The 24082-nt window shown below is 33.1% G+C and overlaps 1 protein-coding gene across 5 annotated transcripts in view; it reads left to right on the top strand.

Moving 5' to 3' along the window:
* The window catches only part of LOC132752699 (neprilysin-like), a 47437-nt gene extending 25767 nt beyond the window's left edge, over nt 1–21670 (top strand). For 4 of the 5 annotated variants that reach the window (XM_060743078.1, XM_060743066.1, XM_060743086.1 and 1 more), the window contains 16 exons: nt 361–540; nt 961–1047; nt 1398–1531; nt 2398–2491; nt 2780–2908; nt 4087–4185; nt 5536–5613; nt 6149–6252; nt 6583–6641; nt 8052–8103; nt 8499–8566; nt 9909–10042; nt 10525–10590; nt 11345–11449; nt 12104–12180; nt 21398–21670. In XM_060743078.1, coding sequence (XP_060599061.1) covers nt 361–540; nt 961–1047; nt 1398–1531; nt 2398–2491; nt 2780–2908; nt 4087–4185; nt 5536–5613; nt 6149–6252; nt 6583–6641; nt 8052–8103; nt 8499–8566; nt 9909–10042; nt 10525–10590; nt 11345–11449; nt 12104–12180; nt 21398–21497 — 1566 coding nt within the window. In that variant the 3' untranslated portion in view covers nt 21498–21670. Of the gene's footprint in view, nt 1–360; nt 541–960; nt 1048–1397; nt 1532–2397; nt 2492–2779; nt 2909–4086; nt 4186–5535; nt 5614–6148; nt 6253–6582; nt 6642–8051; nt 8104–8498; nt 8567–9908; nt 10043–10524; nt 10591–11344; nt 11450–12103; nt 12181–18047; nt 18125–21397 lie in introns of all 5 variants that reach the window. The other variant, XM_060743071.1, reaches the window with a different exon arrangement.
* The last annotated feature ends 2412 nt before the right edge of the window (nt 21671–24082 follow it).

The following is a 24082-nucleotide window of genomic DNA, read 5'->3' as shown; positions in this document are numbered from 1 at the left end:
CATAGGCAAAAGTAAAAACACTTCCCTGTTGTCACAATAGAAACCCCAGAAATAAGTAATCAATAAACGAGCACCTGAATGTGATTTTCTATCGCTGTCCCTGTCTCTGTCGTCACAATGAGTAAACCTCAGAACAAATGAGCCAATCAATGAGCATGTTCTGGAGTGCGGGTAACTTATAACTGTACTCCAGTTTTCGAACTGTGCATCTATATGTTTACGATTCAACTCTGACGCATTTTTAACGGAAAGGTCCCAATACAATGGTACAAAAACTGTTTTTGAGAAATAAAAGATAGCATTTTGAGGAACAATGTATATTAACTAATCTTTCAAGTGAGACTAATTATTCATATTTAGATTGATCAGCCAGATCTCGGCATGCCAAGTCGAGACTATTATTTAAAGGGGAGAGATGACAAAACATTGATGGCTTATCAGACAATGATACAAGAAAGCGCTGTTGCCTTTGGAGCTGACGAGACCACCGCGGCAAATGACGCCAAGGACATTGTCGACATGGAAATTGAACTTGCAAACGTAAGAACAAATAGTTAATAACCTCGAAAAATTTTTTTAGAGTTAATATATAGTATCTTTATGATTTACATGTAAATATCTTTATGATTTACATGTAAATAGATAAATGTTTCAAAAAAATAATGTAAATATTTTACATGGATAAATGTAAACATATTGTAGAGTAAACCGCTTATAACGATATATCGCTTATAACGATATACCGCTTATTGCGATATACCGCTTATTACAATGCTGTTGCCTCGGTTTTCACACTAGTTGCCATTCGGATATGACGATATCCGGATACTAGTATATAGAAATAAATTCGGCGGTCCCCTGCATATCATTATAAGAGTAGTTTACTGTATATTCTATGAAATCCTAGAATATATTAATTGATATAAGATCTGGAATATAATGGTTGATTTCCAAATTCAGATAACTGTGCCTAAAGAAGAGAGGAGAGATCCCGAGAAACTTTACAACAAAATGACCCTCGGAGAATTGAGTAATAATTTCACTGGAGTAAGTGTTACAACGCAATTGATTACAAATATTTTTTTTAACTGTTACGATTAGATTGTTGCAAATATTGCTCTATCTTTTACATTAAGTTATTGAGTAGAAACATTGAATATTTAGGTTTGGTCTTTCAAACAGTAACGCCATTTTCACATAGACAAAGTAGGAAAATGCGGAGAATTTTCTTAAACGCTATAGATTAAAGAGAATCACAATTGAAACAAATCTATAAAAGAAAGCCTGGATCACTATGCTACTTTTTGACGTATTTCTCACTAAAGCTACGATTATTAGCTCAAAAATTAGCTAGGAATGACTGTTATAAGATTTATAAAATGTTTATATGATCACAGGTAGACTGGAAGAAACTTGTCAAGGGAACCATGCAGATTATTGGCTTATCTATTGACGACTCTGAACCTGTTCTTGCCATTGCCCCGCCGTTCTTAGAGAAGATAGGAGATCTTCTAACTAAATATTCATCCCGGTAAAACGTTAAAGACATTTATATTTAACAAATTAAATTGGTACGATATGATTTAAGACACTTATAGTTTACAAAATAAACCGTTATGATATCATGATTACGATTGTATATATTAGTTTTCAAACTTCGGCGGTCGCTCCACCTAACCAGTTTTCGTGGATAATTAGCCAGTAATAACCAAATTCTCCGCAAATTAACCGACTGCAAAACCCGCATAATTTCTGAGAGACAAATGACCATAGGACTCAAAATAAAGGTCAGTTGTCACGGGAAAATAATGCCTCGTCTGGGGATCGAACCAGGAACCCTTGATTATTAATTCAATACTCTCTCTAATGAGCGTAGCGGATGGGCCTTAAACATATTCGAATAGGAACTTCATAATATGGTTAAAGTACATGTATGTATGTACTCCTTTTTCAACCTACACTAAATTAGGAATCGTAGTATCAACATAATTTTTATTATCTTGCACAAAAAAGGTTGCAAAATGTTTCTAGTACATTGTATATCTCCTTTGTTTACAGACAACATGTATTGCAAAAATGTAATTGTAATGTAATACATTACATTTCCTTTAGTAATTTCATGTAATGTGTAATGCATAGATAGATGATTTACATTACATGTTATTGTAAAATAATGCATTACATTGGTGAATTGGTACATTGCATATGCATAACTCTTCAACAATTATCAATTATTTTGATACACAATATGTTTAACTTTAATATATCAAATTGAAATATCGCGTTCTAACTTTTCTTTCTATTGTCATCAAGCATGAATTAACGTGCATAAAATATGTATAATGTATCATCTTTTCATATTAATACAAGTATTTTTGTGTCTTATTTTCTTTCCAGAGTTATTGTCAACTATGTTTTGTCGAGGCGAGTTTTAGGAAAAACATTCTATCTTCCGAAGGTTTTTACTGATATCAAATTAAAATACAGAAAGGTAAGCGTACATGTATACAGATAATATATAAGAAAGTCACGTGACCTGTTAAGATATTTCAATACTAATCCTAAATGACCAGATAATATAAATAGTTGAACGATATTGTACGGTTTTAACTTAACACATTCAAATATCTATAACACGTATTGTCATTTGTTTAAACAAATTCATTTTAGCCCTATGCCATTGAAATGTATACTATATATTCTAACATTGCATTTATACAAATGATTAAACTACCTTATGCATTGTATAGCATCTATGCAATAAACTTGTTTTCTCCAGGTTTTGTCTGGATCTGCAACTGAATCTCCGAGATGGCAGTCTTGTGGTGACAATGTTAAAAATACGATGCCGGAAGTTGTTGGGCGATTGTTTGTGGAAGATGCATTCAGGAAAGAAGCAAAGAAAGACGTAAGATAAACTGGCTTGAAATTAAAAAAAAATAAAAATTAATATATTTATTTTTTTAACCATGCGCTTCAGTTTACACAATTGAACTTATCGTGGATTTGTCTCGATTTTCAGGGACGGGTCTTTTTCTCTCTTTCTCACATTATATAATTAATACTATAACAGAACAGAACAGATACCTTATTTTTGATTTGTTCAATTATACATCGTGATTGAAATATAAATAACTTTACAATACACACAGCCATGTTACTTCTTGTTTCATGTTAATATTCTATTTTTTTGTTATTTCCTTTCTGAATGGTTCTATGTTTCGAATGCCTTGTCCCGCAATTCAATGATTAGATGCAAATAATAAGATAAAATATTGGTAAAAATGAAACCCTTGTCACGACTACAGAAGACCGATGGGGACATTTCAACTGCAAGTATTTCCGATTTCATCTTTGTGAATTCACGATTTCAAATTCACGAATTCATGATTTTAAATTCTTGAATACAACTTCATGAATTTAAGTTTTGAACTTTACGATTTCAACTTCATAAATTCAAAATTTCATTCATAATTTTAACTTCGTGAATACACGATTAAAACTTCACGAATTCACGATTTCAACTTGACAAATTCACAATTTCAAATTCGTGAATTCAAGATATCATCTTCACGAATTTGAAATATTTAACTTCGTGAATTCACGATTTCAGCTTCACATATTCACGATTTCAACTTCACGAATTACTTGTCACGACTACGAAAAACCGGTTGGGACATTTCAACTTCAGAAATTTCCGATTTCATCTTTGTAAATTCACGATTTCGACTTCACGAATTCACGATTTCAAGCTCATATATTCAACTTCATGAATTAATGTTTTGAACTTTACGCTCTTAACTTCATATATTCAATATTTCATCTACATGAAGTTCTGATTTCAGGTTCTTGAATCATGATTTCAATTTCACGAATTTACGATTTCGACTTCACGAATTTGCGATTTCGACTTCACGAATTCACGAATTATATTCATATATTCAACTTCATGAATTCAAGTTTTGAACTTGGCGATTTGAACATTAAGAATTTAGCGTTATACTGCTGAAATTATCATCTATCTTTAAAAAAAAATAGAAAAAAAAATAAAAACAATGATATTATTTAACTTTTTATCTTTGACAGGTTTTAGACTTGGTTGGTAAATTGAGGGTATCATTTAAAGGAATGATTGACGACCTACCATGGATGGAGAGTGCCACTAAGCAAGTTGCAAAGGAAAAGGTATGTAGTCAGATATGAGCTGCGTCACGACAAAAAAACCGTAATGTGTTTGTGACCAGCATGGATCCAGACCAGCCTGCGTATCCGCGCAGTCTGATAAAAATCCATGCTGTTCGCTTACAAACCCTATAACAAGTAGAGAAACTGATAACGAATAGCATGGATCCTGATCAGACTGCGCGGATGCGCAGGCTGGTCTGGATCCATGCTGGTCGCAAACGCACTATGTTGGTTTTGTCGTGACGCGGTGAATATTTTTTGTAATATTCCCCAGGAGCGAGTGATCTATATAGACTTAAGAAAACGTAATATGTTCTAGTTCTCTCCCCTGGCAGCTCTGCTCGCGTAAACTTTTTATTACTATATTAAAATGTTTTACTATTATTGAAATTAGAGATGCTTGAAACAAAATTTTTATGTTCTATATGGGCTATATACTATAATAAGATATAACAGAAAATAAAACAACAGAAAAAACGCCATGCTGAACAAACAAGAACACTGTTGCAAGAAGCGACCAGATCACGGTTTTCTCTTTTTGGTCGCAATTTGAAAATATTACGCTTTTTATTTCATTAAAATCTCTAAAATAGCAAAGAAGTAAGTAAAAGTTTCACAAAAAATATCTTAATATACATATATAGGCCGATTATGTAAAATATTTGATTATGTCACTAGCGCCTGTGATTGAAATGTATGCTCGGTTTGCAATATTACCCGTAAGTGACATTTGTTATATTTATAATATTCCTAGAAGAATTGAAACCAATTTACTAGGTTTCTGAAAACAAACATATTTGGCTTTATACAATTATATCTGATGCGGTATTTACGTAGATTATGAACACTTACACAATTATATACAAGACAATTATCGAAACATTGAAGAATCTCAATATAAGATCTGATTTAGATTGTTTGCATAAACCTGAAATGGGTTTCTTCATGACGCTTCTGTATTATAATTCAATACGCGAAAATGTCCATTTTACCCTCTATTGTAAAGCTAAAATGATTGTTGGTAGGGCTCACTCTGGATCACGGCAGTAAGCCACATATAGTTCACCAGAGCACAGTTCAGCCACAGCATCGTTCCTGGACAGGCTGTTAAGCAGTTTACCAGTACTAGTTGCCTTCACTACTTCTGTAGGTAAAGTGTAAATAACCGTAGAAAGAATTTCATGATCAATCACAACGAAAGTGACCCGTACCGTCCGGGAATCGAACCCGGATTGCCCAGTTTACAGTCCAAGGCTCTTCCTATTGAGCTAACCGGACGACAATAATAATAATTGCATTGGTGTGTTGCTTTCAGGTTAACATTTTGATTCACTTTTTCTGTAATTTCAGGCAGATTTTATCGAGCCTAGAATAGGCTATTCAGATGTAGTGTATAACGATAGCGCCTTGAATGCTATGTATGAAAATGTAAGTGTATTTCTTCTTGATCTTATATAATTTTGTAGACGAAAGCATGTGCAACTGGAATTAGTTTTACTTGCGAGAGATTTGTAGTGTATTTTTATTGTGTTAAAGCTGCATTCCTCCAGATGAGCCATTCTATTTTTCAAGAAAATCAAAGTTAGAAAAAATAAACTGAGCTTTTAAGTAAAGTTAACAGATACAAGATAAAAGTAATAATTTCCATGTTATGTGCGATTATTTTCCGATTTTTCAGTATTTTCACCATTTTTCTACTACTGTAATACTACGTTTCTACTACGTTACTAACGCAATGTGTTTGTTCACTTACAATATTTTACTTTTTAGTTCGTTTCAAAAATGTTCATCAAAATTAGCAGGAATCTGGAGACGTTGACAATATGATAAATTATACTGATCATTCTTTCAGTATTATTCACGAAACATTCCTGATGGTATTATACATGTATACATGTAACGTGTACATTAATACGAATTTTTTTAACACGAGTGTTTACTGAAGATTTAATATCTTGAACAGGTGACCGTATACACGGACGATCCGTTACGGACTCTTATCAGCGCCTCCGAAGCTGCCGTCATTAAACGTCTTTATGATCTCAGAAAAGACGTAGACAAAAATGAGTAAGAGAAAAAAGCTTAAAAATATCAATCACATCAAAAGATATATTCCATTATCTATTCTCAGAGTTTCTTTCTTTACATACATCATTTAGAATGTCATGTTTACTAATCTAAAAATCGTCTCTACTGTATAAACATAAAGATCTCTTTTCTCAATATATAGGACAGAATTTCTGTTAATGGATTGCTTTTCAAATTTCATTTGCATTCAGCTAAATTAAATTACAAAATGTTTATTCAACCTTTATCTGGTTTGCGTGTCAAATGGTATCTTTTTTGTCTTTTCTGTTCTTGACATATTTACCCTAAATATGTTTACTTGTTTTTCAGTTGGGACATGTCTCCCGCAACTGTGAACGCCTATTACAACCCGGAAACCAACCAGATCAGTACGTATTGTGTTTTTACTTAATTAGATACAAACTCCCCAACCTACCTTGGCAGTTTGTACTGATAAGGGGAGATCACTGCGTAGAAGATTGATTTAGATATATCATTATCATTATAAAAACCTCCAATTGTATACTGTCACACCCTCGTAACATGTACGTCGCAGTGGAGCAGAACATAAACAAGACTTAGAGCGGAATAAATACAAAGAGTCTATGTATACTTGCTAAGATCAGCTGCCGATGTTCTGAGTGATGCCGAAAATAATTGCCCTTAGAAGTGGTGGCGACGAAGAGAAAGGTTAGATGTGTTCGAACAGACGGTCTGAACGACAGCGCCCTCTGCTGGCCCTTATAATGGCTTCCTACCATTCCATTACTGTATCAGATTACTCAGGGGTTAATATGTTCTAATTCTCTTTAGTCGCAGTATATATACTTGATTTGACTAAACATTATTCAAATTTGGCAAATACTGTATGGTTATAGCACAGAGGTAATTTATCACCTAATTTTGCTTCAAAATTAACTTTTCTTGAGCATGATGGGGACATGTCCGTGGTCTGTACTCTTTGTGTCTTTTTGTGGTCTGATATACCTTTACATAAATTGATATAAATAAATACTTTTATGATGTACGAATGAAAAATATGCACGTTGAGGTAGCATCGGTTTTTCTTTAAAACCGGTCATTCGGAGTAGCGTCGGTTTCCCTTGAAAACCGCAACAGGACGTTGAAAATGTTGTGGATACATTTGTACTATTAATTCTCACACAAACACGAATGAATGAATAGTATTGCAGCGGTTACATTCATCAGCTAATCGCCATTAAAACGTACCAATGTTTATCAAGATAAAACTATACAAACATGTTCGTATAATTTGTTCTTGACTCTTGAGTATAATAAACCTGTTTTTTTTTCAAATAGAATGGTCTGGAAACTCGCTATGTAAATCCTTCTCGCTACAATTTAACATGGCTCGGTTCTACTTAAAGTCTACCTTGGCTCGGTTCTACTTAAAAGACCCCATATAGAAGTGGCGGCATGGCCGAATGGTTAACGCGTCGGACTAGTAATTAAATGATTGCGTAATCAAATGATTGCTACAAACCCCGTCAGGGGCAAGTCGTTGTTTCCTTAAGCAAGAAACTTTACACTCATTGCTAAGTACTGGTTGGCTCAGGAACGGATTCGAAACTGTGTCTATAAGCTTATAGCTTCAAGCACAATCGAACTAAAATAAATTCTGTATAAACCAAAGACCCTTAACCTTAAACCCCATTTTTTTTGCTAAATTTGACTTTACGTTGAGTATATAATACTTATTTTAATGAATACTTTTAATAAAGAAGATGTACTCCTATACAATGTCATTTTTATCTACAATTAGAACTGATTCTTTTCAGCGTTCCCCGCCGCAATTCTTCAGCCACCGTTTTATTCCCACGACCAGCCAGCGTAAGTCTTTCATAATAATAGTAATAATAAAAGAAATAATAATAATTATTATAATAATAACAATTATAATAATAATAATGATAATAATAATAATAATAACAGCCGCCTTGTCTATTTAATTTTTTTTTCAACTTTAGTTTTGCTCCTTAAAATACTTGCAATTGAATCTTTAAAAATGCTTTTGTCTTCTGTCTTACATTTGTCAAAATATTTTATAACTTTCAGTTGTTATTTATATTTATAATAATTAAGATAGAAATACATTGTTAATCGGAGCACCTCGGCCGACTTCAATAAGTTTTTCCTACGAAGCTGCCGGAGAAAGCCGAGTTGTTACGATTGATACGATGCAATAATATTACGTCATGATTATTATCGTTCAACATTTTATACAGGTATCTCAATTATGGCGGCATCGGATATGTCATAGGTCATGAAATAACACATGGTTTTGATGATCAAGGTATGTTTATTAGAGATAAAGCATTGTAGGAGCACATTAAGAACATTTCCATGCATTGTAGGACCACATTTAGAATATGTCGAAGCATTGTAGGACCACATTTAGAATATGTCGAAGCATTTGTGGAGCATATTTAGAATATGTCGAAGCATTGTAGGACCACATTTAGAATATGTCGAAGCATTGTAAGACCACATTTAGAATATGTCGAAGTATTGTTGGAGCTCATTAAGAATATGTCGAAGCATTGTAGGACCACATTTAGAATATGTCGAAGCATTGTAGGACCACATTTAGAATGTGTCGAAGCATTGTAGGACAACATTTAGAATATGTCGAAGCATTGTTGGAGCACATTTAGAATATGTCGAAGCATTGTAGGACCACATTTAGAATATGTCAAAGCATTGTAGGACCACATTTAGAATATGTCGAAGCATTGTTGGAGCTCATTAAGAATATGTCAAAGCATTGTAGGACCACATTTTGAATATGTCGAAGCATTGTAGGACCACATTTAGAATATGTCGAAGCATTGTTGATGCACATTAAGAATATGTCGAAGCATTGTAGGAGCACATTTTTAACATTTAGAAGCATTGTAAGAACACTTTTAGAGCATTACGAAGCATTGTAGGAACACTTTAAGAACATTAAGAAGCAAGGAAGGAGAACCTTGAGAATATTTATAAGTATTGTAGGAGCACATTTATAACATTTAAAAGCATTGTAGGAGCGCATAACGTTTTGAAGAACACTTTCAGAACATTTAGAAGAATTGTCTGTGCACATTTAGAACATTTCGAAGCATTGTAGGAGCACATTTAGAACATTTCGAAGCATTGTAGGAGCACATTTAGAACATTTCGAAGCATTGTAGGAGCACATTTAGAACATTTCGAAGCATTGTAGGAGCACATTTAGAACATTTAGTGGCATTGTATGAACACATATAGATCATTAAGGATGACAATGATGATGATTATGTTTATGATGATGATTATGTATACAATGATGATTATGTTAATAATGATGATGCCGATACTTTTGACATAGATAATGATATTGTTTATGATGATGATGATATTTATGATGATGATTATGTTGATAATGATTAAAATGATGATAATAATGTGATAATGATGATGATAATGATTATATTTATGATGATAATAATGACGAAAATGTTGTAATGATGATGATAACGATTATGATGATGATAATATTGACAAAAATAATGATAATGTCTATGATGATGGTGATAATGATGACATTGATGATGATATTGATGATGATGATGATTGTGGTTCTATAGTTATTATTTATATTAATGCCATTGTAGGTCGACTCTATGACAAAACTGGTAATTTGCATAGTTGGTGGTCAGACACGGATGCTGCAAAATTTAAAGAACGTGCTCAGTGCATCATTGACCAGTATAGTAACTTTACAGTTCCAGGAACCGGAGGAATGACTGTAAATATATTATGCTAAATTTACTTAGATAAAAAAGATAACTGCGCCGCGCCATGACAAAACTAACATAGTGTGTTTGCGACCAGCATGGATCCAGATCAGGATCCATGCTGTACGCTTACAATACCTATTGCAAGTAGAGAAACTGATAGCGAACAGCATGGATCCTGATCAGACTACGGGGATGCGCAGACTGGTTTGAATTCATGCGCGTCGCAAACGCACTTTGTTGTGTTTGTCATGGCGCGGCTCAATTTATCTTTTTAATGATTTACTTTTCAAAAATGGATATCAGGTTTTTAAAATGTCGTTAATGAATTAATGCTGACAAAAATGAATACTGACACTTTAAGAAATACTAAAATACTTAAGATGTTTAATTTCGTTTACTATGTAAAATAAAACCAACTACATGTACTTTGATCTGTATACAGAATTTACCGGAATAATATTTTTACTAATTTTGATAATTTTGTTTATAGTTGAACGGCGTCAACACACAAGGTGAAAATATCGCTGATAATGGAGGAATCAAAGAAAGCTACTATGTAAATATAAAAATCCTTAACCACGCCTTAAATGGGCAAGTCCATCTCTCAATTCGGACTAAACCATTCATAATTATTGGGTAGATTTAAAAATAGCTACGGACTGTAAAGCTTCTAGCTAGCGCAGACCAAGACCCTGAAAGGATAGGTTCAGTTGCCACTAGGGACTAAGGATGTCTTTAAGTATATATTTTTAACCATACGTTTAAAGGCCCATTATGCCACAGAAAAAGCTTTATTTTATTTCCAAAACTCTTAAATTTATTTTTGGTGAACTTTAGTTTTCAAAATTTTGCCAATTACCTGAATCATCTTTTTCTTCTGCTGTATGACAATAATAGTGACTTATTATATGTATTTCGTAAGTAAGTCAAAATTCTATTCTGTTTATATTTTTCTACAAATTATTTCACATGTTTTAGCGCTGCTTTCTGCTGGTAACAATCATCTTACATGCTCTAAATTTTTTAAAATATTATAAAATCCATGATTCCCTTTCTAATGAAGTAGAAACTCATTCGTTTCTGCGTTATATATAGCTAAAAATAGTGTGAGGTCATAACACTAAGATAGAATTCATGACGTCATAACACTAAGATATATCAATTTCATAACACTAAGACAATATGACGTCATGTCACTAATATAGTAAAACGTGATACCACTAAAATAGTATGACGTTACGTTACACTAAGATAGTTTGACGTCACAATACTAACTTAACATAGTACATATATGTTTTGTTTGCCTACAGGCATATCGTGAGTGGATTAAAGCAAGTCGTAATGGAAAAGAAGAGGATATGTTACCTGGAATGAACTATACATCTAGTCAACTTTACTTCTTAAATGCAGCACAGGTAAAAATTTTAATTTGTTGTTGAATCTACTTTTTAGTAAGTTTTACAGTTTTTATAATAATTAAAATCTGGTTTTCGTCAATTGAAAGGATTTCTATGATCCAAATAATTGTATTAAAGGTATTCCACTAGTTTGTTTGATTTTAAATCAAGGGACAGAATTTCTTTCTTGAATTGTGTTTCATTTGATTTATGTTTGACCTAATAACGCTTTTACACATTTTTTTAGATAAAATGCTCACTTGAAGAAGAAGAAAAAAAAAAACGTTTTAAATAAAGCTTTTAACTCGAATTTGGCTGAGAAATAAATAAACAGTCCGTTTAGGCCAACATTACATGTAAACTTGCATTTTATTTTTTTTGCTCTGCGTATAGAAGTCATAAAATATCATCTTGATTTTTAATAGAGAATTTATTCCAATAGTTGAATCATTTTCGATTTAGAAATAATTACGTTAATTAATAGACGTTATGTCGACAAGGGATTTTTGTTTACTTTAGAGTTTAATGAAAACCGTTTGTAACGGACAAAGCGCAAATTGTATAAAAATCATTCTCATGCACGATTGCACGGTAATTTACGATTTTTATTTAAAAGTTGTAAGAAAAAATCCTCTTCATCGATATTTCTCTTAAATATGTATGTTGTATTAGGTATGGTGTGAAAATATGAGAGACCAAGCGAAAATTGAGCGAATATTGACCGATCCCCATAGTATAGATATGTTCAGGTAATCATGTGTTGTAGAAAACCAGTTTGTGTTACCTCCCTTTAATACTCTTGTTCACAACTTCCTCCTTTACTTTGTTGAATCAACCGCCTTTGAATTTCATAAATGGACTTTTCCAGCTTCTCACATTTGGAAATATCCATTATCAATTTGGAGGTATCAATATGAAAATATTAAGTTTGTTAACATTGTAGTCGTGACCTACGCAGATTACACAAACGTTCAGGCTGGCCTAGCAGAGCTTGTTTCAACACTTCCGGTTTCAACCGTGCAAGGGTTAACAAATCGTACGTACTGCGCGCATTACTTTGAAAACCTAAATCCCATAGTACATATTTTGGGAAAGATTTAGGAAATTTCAAAAACTTTTTAAATATATATTTATTTTTAAAGTATATGGATGTAAATTATTGATTATTTTCTGACACGCAAACAAAATGATATACTAGTTACATTTTGTTTTTGCTGAAATAGCATACACTCTCGTATACATGGTCGAACTTAATGCTTATGAAGTAAAGGAGGAACAAAATTTCCATTTTCTTTTACCTATTTTCTTTTACTTCCTTTTGTGTATCTGTTTCCCTTAGTTGGTGTAGCTTTATTTAATACAACTTTTATCTGTCTATATTGTAATAACACGAGGAGTTACCAACAATTCAACAACTTATATGTCAATACCTTCGCACGTATTAGTTCGCCATATCCAAGTCGCATTCTTTGTATACGGGCACAACCTTATATTCAAATTCAAATTGTTTGTAAGCAATGATAATAATATCCACAATTGAGACCATCCCGCAATTAAGACTGCTTTGATCCTGTCCTGATGGTGGTCTTCATTGAGGGTTTTACTGTATATTTAAAATACATCGCGCTAAATTGCTAGTGCATTTTGACATTTTTCTTCTTTTTCTTCTTTTTTTCAGACACAAAGCACAAATATTGCACAATTATTTTATTCCTTTCCCCTAAGGCTTACCTTAGTTTACTAAAGTTTTTTCACAAGAATTAAAGATATTTTTCTCATGATATCATTGCTTTATTATTTATATGATAAAGATGCTAATTATCTCTTAATCTGGTGACATAATGTACACCTTCACGTGATATAATAATTTCGTAGTTGACTAGGATTTCTTTACTCGTGATATGTAATGAATTCTTTCTTGTTCTATGACGATCTCTTTCACGTGATATATTCGCACATTTGTATAGTCAGTGATTTAAATATTTTACTATTGCATGTTATTCTTGTATTCTTTAGTTTCGTATTTTGTTATTTTTAAGTCATTGATTTTATTGGTTATGAAGGCAAAAGACTGACATGACAAAAAGAAAATCAAAGATTTTTTAAATAATCATCACTCACATTAGACGACTGTTTTATCTGATAACGTGTGACGTCACCTTTGTGTGTTTGTCATTGATTAATATATCAAACCATCTTGCCAATAATTATTGTTTAAAATCACATATTCGTCGTTACGTGATGTATAATATTATATTTAGAATCATGTACATTTGCAGACATCTCTTTATTGAGATATCAATTTGGTTGATATTTTACATAAAAATTAAGATGAAAGATTTCTTTCAAAACGAAAGATGAAAACACAAAAAGGGTGCATTTTAGTTAGTTCATAATAGTATTCCAAACACTTTGACCCACTCGCTATCCTTTTCTTAGTTAACATATCTATCTTAAAGGCTATGTGTACATGTACGGTCAAAGTGTATGGTGTACAGTACAAACAAAACTTTCAAAATGTTTTGAAAGACAAAGCTTTTAGTTTTGGTAAAGAATGTTGCTTAAGACATGTGAAATTTATCTTGAAATATTTCTTTGGGAAGAACTTATACATTTATATTTTTGTAAAGATGTGACTCCTCTTCAAACAACTGTTCTGATGGGGTTACATTGAATGTAACCGGCAGGATATGTGTGACGCCGTTACAAGTCGCAACGTCGCGACTTTAAGCGACGTTGTGACACAGATATGCTCTTAAAGCTATGATCTTTATAAGAAGGATATTTTGCCTTCACTGCCTATACTAGACGTATAGATCATTATAAGTACACAAAATGTGGTATATACGGACACATGTAAATTATTTTTAAAGTGGATTGGTCTACAATGAGGACATTTTTCATAAGTATTTCAATTATTTAAAACAATAGAAGTGATCATTTGAATATTCTGATGAAATTTTATGATGAAGTTTTAAAGCGATTTAGTATGAATATTTTTTTTATGATGAAGGATGCTATTTTGCTCTAGAACACTTTATTATTTGTTCTATAATGATATGTCATATTAAACCTTAAAGCTGCATAAATAAATTTCATGAAAAAGGAAATAGCTACATTTCGTTAATCAAATACAGTCGAGACTGTCATATGTGACTTTCCAAGGGATCTTCAGAAAAAGGTCGCATATGACAGGGAGTCTCTAAATACAGTCTCAAAGAAAATTAAATTTAAATATCATCTATCTGTCTATATACCAATGTGACTTACAGATCCTGTATGTTTTGTGATTGATATTGTTACTGTGTTTACGGATCTTGCCAAAAAATATATATGGATATAATTATGCAAATAAAACAATTTTCAAACATCAAAGAATATGTAAAATGTGTACTGCAAATATTTGTTCACATTATATTTAATGAATAAATTACATGCATTGATTTCTTATTGGAAAATTTGACTTAGAATTAATAGAAAATAAAGTTCTAATTACCTCCCTTTAATGGCCTTTATTTACATGAAATGTTAAATTGGGTGATATCTTTATAAATAATGCTTATTTGAAATTACAATATTGACAAATCTTAATTTGAGCATCATATTTATGAAATAAAACCATGAAAAAATTGTGTTACAGGATCTTTAAACAATTGTCCATATCCAAAGCTTTTTCTGGTTCGGTATCAATATTTTTTCCGTATTAATTATGCAGCCATAGAAAGGTAAATTAAAAAAATGCTGCCTAAAAAATCTTCCGTGGGCACTCTATAATTAAAAAAAAATCTAACACAAGTACTCAGGCCATTTTGTACATTACACACACACATCGATTACATCATGCTTTCCATGAACAGACGCTACGTCACTTGGTACCTGCATGTATCTACCGGTATATACACGCTAATTGTGTAATTGAGATAGATGTGTGTAGACTTTGTTTGCTACAGTGCTGGATTATAATTGGACTTAATTATTTTGGCCCTCTGGGTGTTAAAATATGTATTCTTTTTCTGATTAACGGATAATAAAAAGGTGTGAAAGTCGTTTAAATCAGACAAAACATTGCATTGGGACCAGACAATTAAGGTCGCTTGTCACATATGACAGGGAGTCGTTTAATTCAGACCATTTATATAGGAAAATACGTTGGGAGTACTGAAACAAGGTCGGATAAGACAGGGAGTCGTTTAAACCAGGGGGTCGCTAAGGCAGTCTCGACTGTATGTTTCATATCGACTCCCGTTCTTATTTTGGTGTCTAAGCAAGCAAAATGAGTTTTATAACCCCAAAATTTTACAACCTCATTGTGGCGATGTCGGTGTACGATTTCTATTTGCATGAGAAACTCCGCCTTTGGGCCATCCGTATAAAGTCATACTACTTATCGCCTAAATCTTTAACCACCTAATCAATCACTCATTTGTAATGAGTTTAGCATACTAGTGTAGGGGTAGAGTGTCCGCTCTAATAGTGTGGAGACCCTGGTTCGAATCCTGGTAAAGGTATTTTTTATTTTATTTTTTTATTTTTTGTTTTAAGTTCTTTTTTATTTTTTTTTTACAAAGTACTGGATTTAGTTGCCTGTGAATTTCATTCACACAATGTTATTTGAAAACATGTAGTTGTACTCACATTCGCATTTAACATGTTTAGTATAAGACAATACAGTCCTGCAGATTAGGGCGATAAATGACCAATGGAAGAAAAATATATTATACAAATGACTAAAATTGTTAAAAATGTGTTGAATAGAATTCAGGGTTTCCAACAGTATAAAATTGATAATACTATTTAATCTGTTCAATGACAATTAAAAATCAAATACATTCAATTTTGCTTAACCGTCATAAGTTTAACTTTAAATTGTGCAAACGCCATAAAAGAAAAAAAAATGAAAAGTTACATGACACAATATAAAAATGTATCATGGAAATGTGCACAATTGCAGATTGAACTAAAAAAAAGCCACGTTCATAACCTGAACTCTCTAACCACTAAGCTACCCGCATTCACGTTTCTTTGTCCTCTTTTATTCTTCTTTATTTTCAATGAAAATGCAAAATGTAATAAAGTGTATAATTGAAGAACTTGAACAACCTATTAAAATTATCATAATGGTACGACAGGTTAATGTAAACGTTATATATCGTGTCAATACAAAATCAACAAACATTTTCAAGTAGCAGTCCGAATTAAACGGGCATAACTCCGCATTGTATTACAGATCTTTTCATACAAATTCAATATTTTTTATGAGATGATTACTTTTTTGTAAACGGCAGGGCAAATACACCGTGAAACTAAAACGGTAAAAGTTTGTTTGCACAAGAATATCTCATATTTGCTGTGATCCACATGGTTACAATTGATTTTACCATTGTGCATACAGGAGCTAATTATACTAGTTTTCATTTTCATGTTAAAACTCGTATATAAACTTTAGTATTACTGCGGGGTTTTCATTTTAATATCAAAACTTATGAACATTTTTTATGAGATTTACAATACTGTTAAAATTGTTAACTATATAATTCTTGGGTTTCAAGCAGACGGAAAGAATATGATTACATATTTTATTTAATGATTGATTGATTTTCTTTAGACCGGGCGGTCAAGGATAACCTACGAAAGTGCAAGCACTTATTTCCAGTAGGGTCCTTACCTAAGCAGACTCTAGAGACAGCTATGAGATACAAGGTAGTCCGGGAACAAGTCCCTAGCTCTTATTGAAAAGATCCCTTAGTTCTTTTACATGCCCAGTGTATAGCACTGATACATGCGGGGATTACCTGGGTTTCTTACCAGTTAACCTCTAGGTAGGTGGAAAACACTGAAAGTTACCCAGGATCGAACCCGGAACCTCAGGAGTGACAGTCGGTGGTCTAACCAACTGAGCTATCGCGCCACCTAAAGCTACATATGTAGCTCTGGTTTATTCACAGATACTTGGGGTGTGGATTCAAAACACCTTAAAATCCATACAAAATCTTACGACAAATTCAAATATGGCTCCCAGCTTTGCTGTATCCTAATGCGCCGAGCTTTGTATGGTAATACATATGTATGTTGGTTCCCATATTCAAAGCGCGGCGCATTTGAAAAGGCCACGTTTGAATAGGTCGAAAGATTTTGTAAATGGAGTAAAACGGCGATAATTTTGATGGTTATTTCGCCTGTTGTGTTGTTTATTGTGAGAAAAATATCTTCTATGTCAATGAAAATATTGAAAATGGAATAAAATATATGGTGATTTTGACAGTAGGTGTGCAGATTTTTCCGGCGAACATTTTTATCTTGTGTAGTACATGTGTATTATAAACGTTGAAATATGATTCTTTTTTCGTTTTCAAAACATTAATTATTATTATTATTATTTTTGATAAGTGCATGTGCTGGGATTGTCAAATATATATTTATTTGGATTTTAAAGGTGTTTTGAGCTCCACACCCAAGGGTCTGTGGGATTTACTAAATGCTATCAACATAATCATTTACGGTTCTACAGATCTTCCATTATAGACCAATTCACTTTAAAGTCATTCGTATTTAATGAGCAAATGACCTACAAAACAAAATAAGATAATTCTTTTTGAAAAAAATATTGAATTTACAGATTTGGTGTGATGAATCTAGAAATGAAGATAAAATATTGTCTATTTATACATCAAGACATAGTATAACAAAATACAGGTACAAGTTGACGGGGGTAGCATGTGCTTAAACAAGAAGTATTTAAGGATATTTGAGCCGCGTCACGACAAAACCAACATAATAGGTTTGCGACCAACATGGGTCCAGACCAGCCTGCGCATCCGCGCAGTCTGATCAGGATCCATGCTGTTCGCTTACAAACACTATAGCAAGTAGAGAAACTGATAGCGAACAGCATGGATCCTGATCAGACTGCGCGGATACGCAGGCTGGTCTGGATCCATGCTGGTCGCAAACGCACTATATTGGTTTTGTCGTGACGCGGCTTAAATATAGTGCATGAGTGTGCTTGATTTATAGCATGCGCGTGCATCATTGAAAGTGATATGTAAGTATCATAATGTACATGTTTGGTCAATTTTGTATAGGGTACGGGTAACCTAGGTAACCTATTATATGTCCAATAAGTCTTGTTTTCGGCCATAAGAGAATACATGTATACACGTAACAAGAAATTGGTAAGAACACTTTATTTGTATAATTATGTAACTAAGCTTTTATTACAATCACCTAATGCAAATATATGCTGCTTGAAATATAAACTAAAAGCGAAAATGGGTTAAATCATTTAAAATAAGTGTCAGCGTTATGCTTAGAGCATACCATAGCGATTTCCTAGCCTTATTATAACCTTATCAATACATTAACTAATATTGGCTTTTTTGTTCTTTTTTGCTTTTGTGTTGTTTTTATTTGTTTGGGTCGTCAGACCAAACAAATAATGGTAGCGAAAGTTCAGAGTCTAATGTTGCTAATTGCAAATGCCGAAAGTAGTCCAATTTTTTGGAGCGGTTACTTCCCTTTTGTATGTACACTAAAGCCGAAAAATTCAGGGGAGATCACTGCGTAAAGATGGTCAAAGACAGGCGCATCAATTTTCAAGCAAAGTAATTCCCGAATGGTCAAAGATTTCTAATATTGTTTTATTGTATTTTCTGATCGAAAATAACTAAATACAAAGCGGACATTCAATCTCTGACACAGAAGTTTACTACAAACCTAACAACAAGTAGTTCTCAAAACAGCTAAAAACTAGCGATTTAAAAGAAAGAAATATTTTATTTTGTTACAAGTATCCAACAAATTACAACGCATTTAAAGTTAAACAATAGCGTTGGCTTATAGAATTGTCAATAAATGCACAATCACAAATTACGCGGATGAATATGATTTTATCAATGAAAATACTATTTTTAGCCATGTTGATTACCGAATACTACACAAACCGAGTAGTGGAATATATAGATTCTACATGCCGGACCGTTTGGGCAAGAGGATTTTTGCTAAAATATCTACTTCAATTATAAACAACAGGTTTAGCCTAAACAAAATACCTCGAAATTAATAAGGATTACAAACCCGAACTGCAATGGAAGTTCCAAATTTAGAATGATTTGATATTATTCAGACACTCTGTGTATAATTTTTCCGTGGTACAAGGGTAACGCGCTCGCCTCGTGAGTGAGAGGTCTCGAGTTCGTATCCAAGTCGAGAAAACTTTTTTTTTTGTTAAATTCTTTTTTTAAGTGTTTTTGTTAAGGAAGTAGCCATGATATACAAAGATAAAGTGTGGCTGTCGTAAAAAAAGGACATAAATGATTTTTTGATGCAACTCTAGTTATGCAGAATTACGGATGTATCAAACTCTGGTGCCTTACAAAAGGAATTATAATACATAAAAATAAACTTATACAGGAAAATGCATACAGATATACAGTACGATTGCAAAGATCAGAAAATACCACAGAACTTGCAGCCGTTTGATTCTTTATAAATATACATGCTTATAGTAAGCTCCAGGATTATTTACATCTGTGTTAAACAACAGTTAAAGTCGTTACAAGCCCTAATTTAGAATAATATGGTTTTCTTCAGGCCGTTCACATATAAATTCACCGTGGCTGAAGGGTTTTCGGGCTCGCTTAGGAAGCGAGAGGTCTGGAGTTCAAATCCCAGTAAAGGTTACTCATTTTTTTAAATTGTTAAAGTCAAATAAACATTGGATTGAATATCAGTGTTGCAATTAGTCTAATAGCCAATTTACTACAATTAAAACGCTGGAAAGCATTGGTGGCACTAAACATGTAATCTCACAACCTGCACCTTTCTAACATTCTGAGACCCAAACAAATTCAGCGCCTTCTGTGCTTTGATTATTGTCTCGTGAAGGTCACATTGCCACCGAGGGTCAGTATGTCTTACAAAGCGAAATGTGAAATTATCTAACTTATTATAAAATTGTTAATAATTGATAGTGTTGTTACATTTCCCGGCTACGCCCTTTATAAACAGATATGAAATTAAACCAAAAGATCATTTTACTACCAATATTTCATGTAAGTGTTTCAATGTTTATTTTAGTGTTTTCTTTGCCAGTTCTGGTGTGTGTGTGTGTGTGTTAGGGGGGTGGGTGGGTTGACGGTAGCATGGCCTTTCAAACCGAGCCAAAGCCTGCATTATTCGTTTTGGACCTTTTATGGAGTTTTTTGTTCATTACATTTATTATACATATTTTTTTCATTCTATGTTATGTTGTTGATGTGTTTTGAACAATCACTATAATCACCGTCATTCGATTGACAAGTCGGGTCCATGTGTTTATTCTGGTTTTGTGGCAACAATATTTTATAGAAAATATCAAAGTCTTAAGTATGTAACTGTATAAGCCTTTAATGTGTACATATAGAAGAAATATTATAACAAAATATTTAAAATATATAATAAAATATAGGTTGGAAAAATGTGCAATTAACTCATACATGTACTATAATTTATATTCTTATGATAATTTAAGGTTGTGGTTTTTTAGCAGCATGATCTATTATACGGTATCTTTCTTTCAGAACTTATTCTCTCTGTTATATAATATTCCAAACAAACTGACCATGATAATCAAACACTTTTGATTCGTTTGATAACATTATACATGTATGTTATGCAAAAATTAAGAATACCTACTATCCGATGAACTTAAAGTAAAATTATTCTTCCTTTATTATTATTGTTGCTGTTGCTTTTATTTTAAGTAAAATATCTGTAGGAATCGAAATCATCATCTAAACATCATTATCGAAACTTTTTGTTACATAATATGTTTTGTAAGGCATACTTGCATTACACTGTATTCAAAGTAAACTTAAACAAATGATAGTTATACGTTATTAGTTATGTACATTTTTTACTAATTCGTGCAAAATTGTTTTGAATGTGTAAACTTTAAATTTTTTTAATTTCATTGTTTCTTTTTTATAGAGTATACGGACCGATGCAAAACTTTGACGAATTCTCAAAGGCATGGAACTGTCCTGTTGGGTCGTACATGAACCCGGCAAAGAAGTGCGCCGTTTGGTAGTCACGTGATACGTTGAGGAGTGGCAACGTTTGTTTTTGCTTTAATCGCCTGCGATAGCTTTGAACTATTCCGTGGGCTATGGACCCTGATGATAGAATTATAAATAAAAAACCTTTATATTGATATATTTTTTGCGCTGTAAATAACTTGTAAGATAAATTTTTGATAAAGAATTGTTTTTTCACTTTCTTTACCCCTATCGTCTATTTCTCAAAACGATTTGAGTATACACGACAAAGCAGAATGTCTTATGCTTCTGAAATTATCTGTTTGTCTATATATACCAAGGTGCGTCATGGCGTGTCTTCCTGTATATCATGCTGTAATGTGTGTATCGCCCATTCATGAGATTTATTGTCTGTTATGGTGGCTGATTTGTGTCACGCCCTATTTTCGCTTCGTGTTGCGCCATTAGAAAAACAAAAAAAAAACAAAAAAACAAAAAAAAAAAACACTAGAATACGACAAAATGATCACTTTGTCGTTATTTCTTGCTTTCACCCTACGTGAGAAAATCACAAAATCATGAAAATATAACAATGTGTTCACGACATGGCATAAAACAGCCACCATAGTCAAGCGACAGTGTCCCTTTCAAGCTTGTCATTGTACATAGTCCTAAGAAGACTTTACTTATCGCCTTTGTATGTAAAGGTATGTCAGCTGCTTAAATGAAGTTGTGTTTTATCAGTTCTGATGCTTACCGCTTAACTAAATACGTGATCAACGGATGTGTAATGCAAAGGGTCGCTCTGATTTGAACATTGGGCGAGTCGTAATTACCCCGTGACAATTAATATCATACATTGCGTTGGCTCAACTCTGACTCAGAAATCATATGGGATTAGTCCTTGGTTACTAACGAAGACATGATGGATAATTACTACTGTAGTAGTTATCAAGGAGAGTCGGGAAGGTAGACCGACCACCCAAGATATATCAACAAATTTAATGAAATTTGCGTAAAATGGCCAGAGTAAAAAAGCAAAAAATAACAAGAATAAAGATCAACAAGGCAAAGGCAACGTTCACAGGACGCCGCCCCCGGAAACACCCAAGCAGGACACCCAGAAGCAAAGCCGATCCGATATGTTATTAAAAGTTGCGGATATGTTATATAGATTGGCGGCGTGGCCAAATGGTTAACGCGTCGGTCAAGTAATCAAAGGATAGCTGACCGCGAGGCTTCAAACCACGTCCGGGACAAGCCTTTGTTTCCATGAGCACGAAACTTTACTCTGGTTGGTTTCATGAACGGATTCAAAAGTGTTTCAATAAGCTTATAGCTTTCAACACAATCAGACTAAAATAAATTAATATAAACTAACCTGATATGTGTTAATATCCTCTTTTTTTCAAGACACGTGAAATACAGAATATTGAATTCATATAGATTCCATATTAGATTTATCGTTAGAATCCCCTTCGATATCTTCTTTTTTATAATACCTATCAATTTAATTCATTCGAAGGAGACTATTTATTGTCAGTTTTAAAGTCTAATTATTCTACATGTTTATCGGCTCAGCAAGTATCAATATTGGCGGCTTAGAGTGAGCTGGATTGCAAAAACACAGTAGTGGTCATATGGCAACTTTCCAGCAGGTGGATGAAGACCTTAGTTGCCCTTCAGTGAATTAATTTAGGCGAGAACGGGCACCTGAGAAGAACCAACGACATTCTGTAAGCTAGCTTGATAGCTTCCGCACACGAAATAATGCAAAGACGAACCAACAGCGGTGAGTGGCAAGTGGTTAGAATTCAACATCTTAATCACTTGGCCTAGGATTCCCGAAACATAACAATGGTATATATTTTTGATAATAAATACATTTGCAAAAAAAAACAAAAAAACAAAAACAACAATAAATATATCAGGATGATGATGTTAATGACATACTTACAGTATAGCAAGAATTGTATAAGTTAAATTATGAGTATTGTACACGATATTATTTAACAAAAAAAGTAAACAATATTTCTTTTATTAAAATTGGGTGAATATATTAAGCTTATAATACATTTAATAATGCTGGACTAGTGTATGCGATGCTAAAAACTGACACGAAAGGCCAATTCCCAGTATATGTCATAGTAAAACAGCTGTTACATTGGTAAAAATAGCATCCGTAAATGATGTGAGCCGCGTCACGACAAAACCAACATAGTGGGTTTGCGACCAGCATGGATCCAAACCAGCCTGCGCATCCGCGCAGTCTGATCAGGATCCATGGTGTTCGCTTACAGACCCTATAACAAGTAGAGAAACTGATAGCGAACAGCATGGATCCTGATCAGACTGCGCTGATGCGCAGGCTAGTCTGGATCCATGCTGGTCGCAAACTCATTATTTTGGTTTTGTCATGACGCGGCTCATGTATTGTTTGTTATAAGCCTCTAAAGGCCGGTATATGAGCAACTTTTACATTCGAGAGGCCGTAAAACACATATCCATACAACTAATGATTTTATGCACATGCGAAAAACTTACTGCTATGCAGTTACCAAGGATATATGACAGCAATTGAAAAAGTAACTGTGCATTTCTTGCTCAAAATACAATTTAGTACAATCTGAGAGCAACA

The sequence above is a fragment of the Ruditapes philippinarum genome, unplaced genomic scaffold (genome assembly GCF_026571515.1).
Source record: "Ruditapes philippinarum isolate M1 unplaced genomic scaffold, ASM2657151v2 ctg2676_1_1_1_1, whole genome shotgun sequence".
Taxonomy (NCBI): domain Eukaryota; kingdom Metazoa; phylum Mollusca; class Bivalvia; order Venerida; family Veneridae; genus Ruditapes; species Ruditapes philippinarum.
Note: the sequence above shows the minus strand (reverse complement) of the source record. Positions and strands in the feature narration are given on the sequence as shown.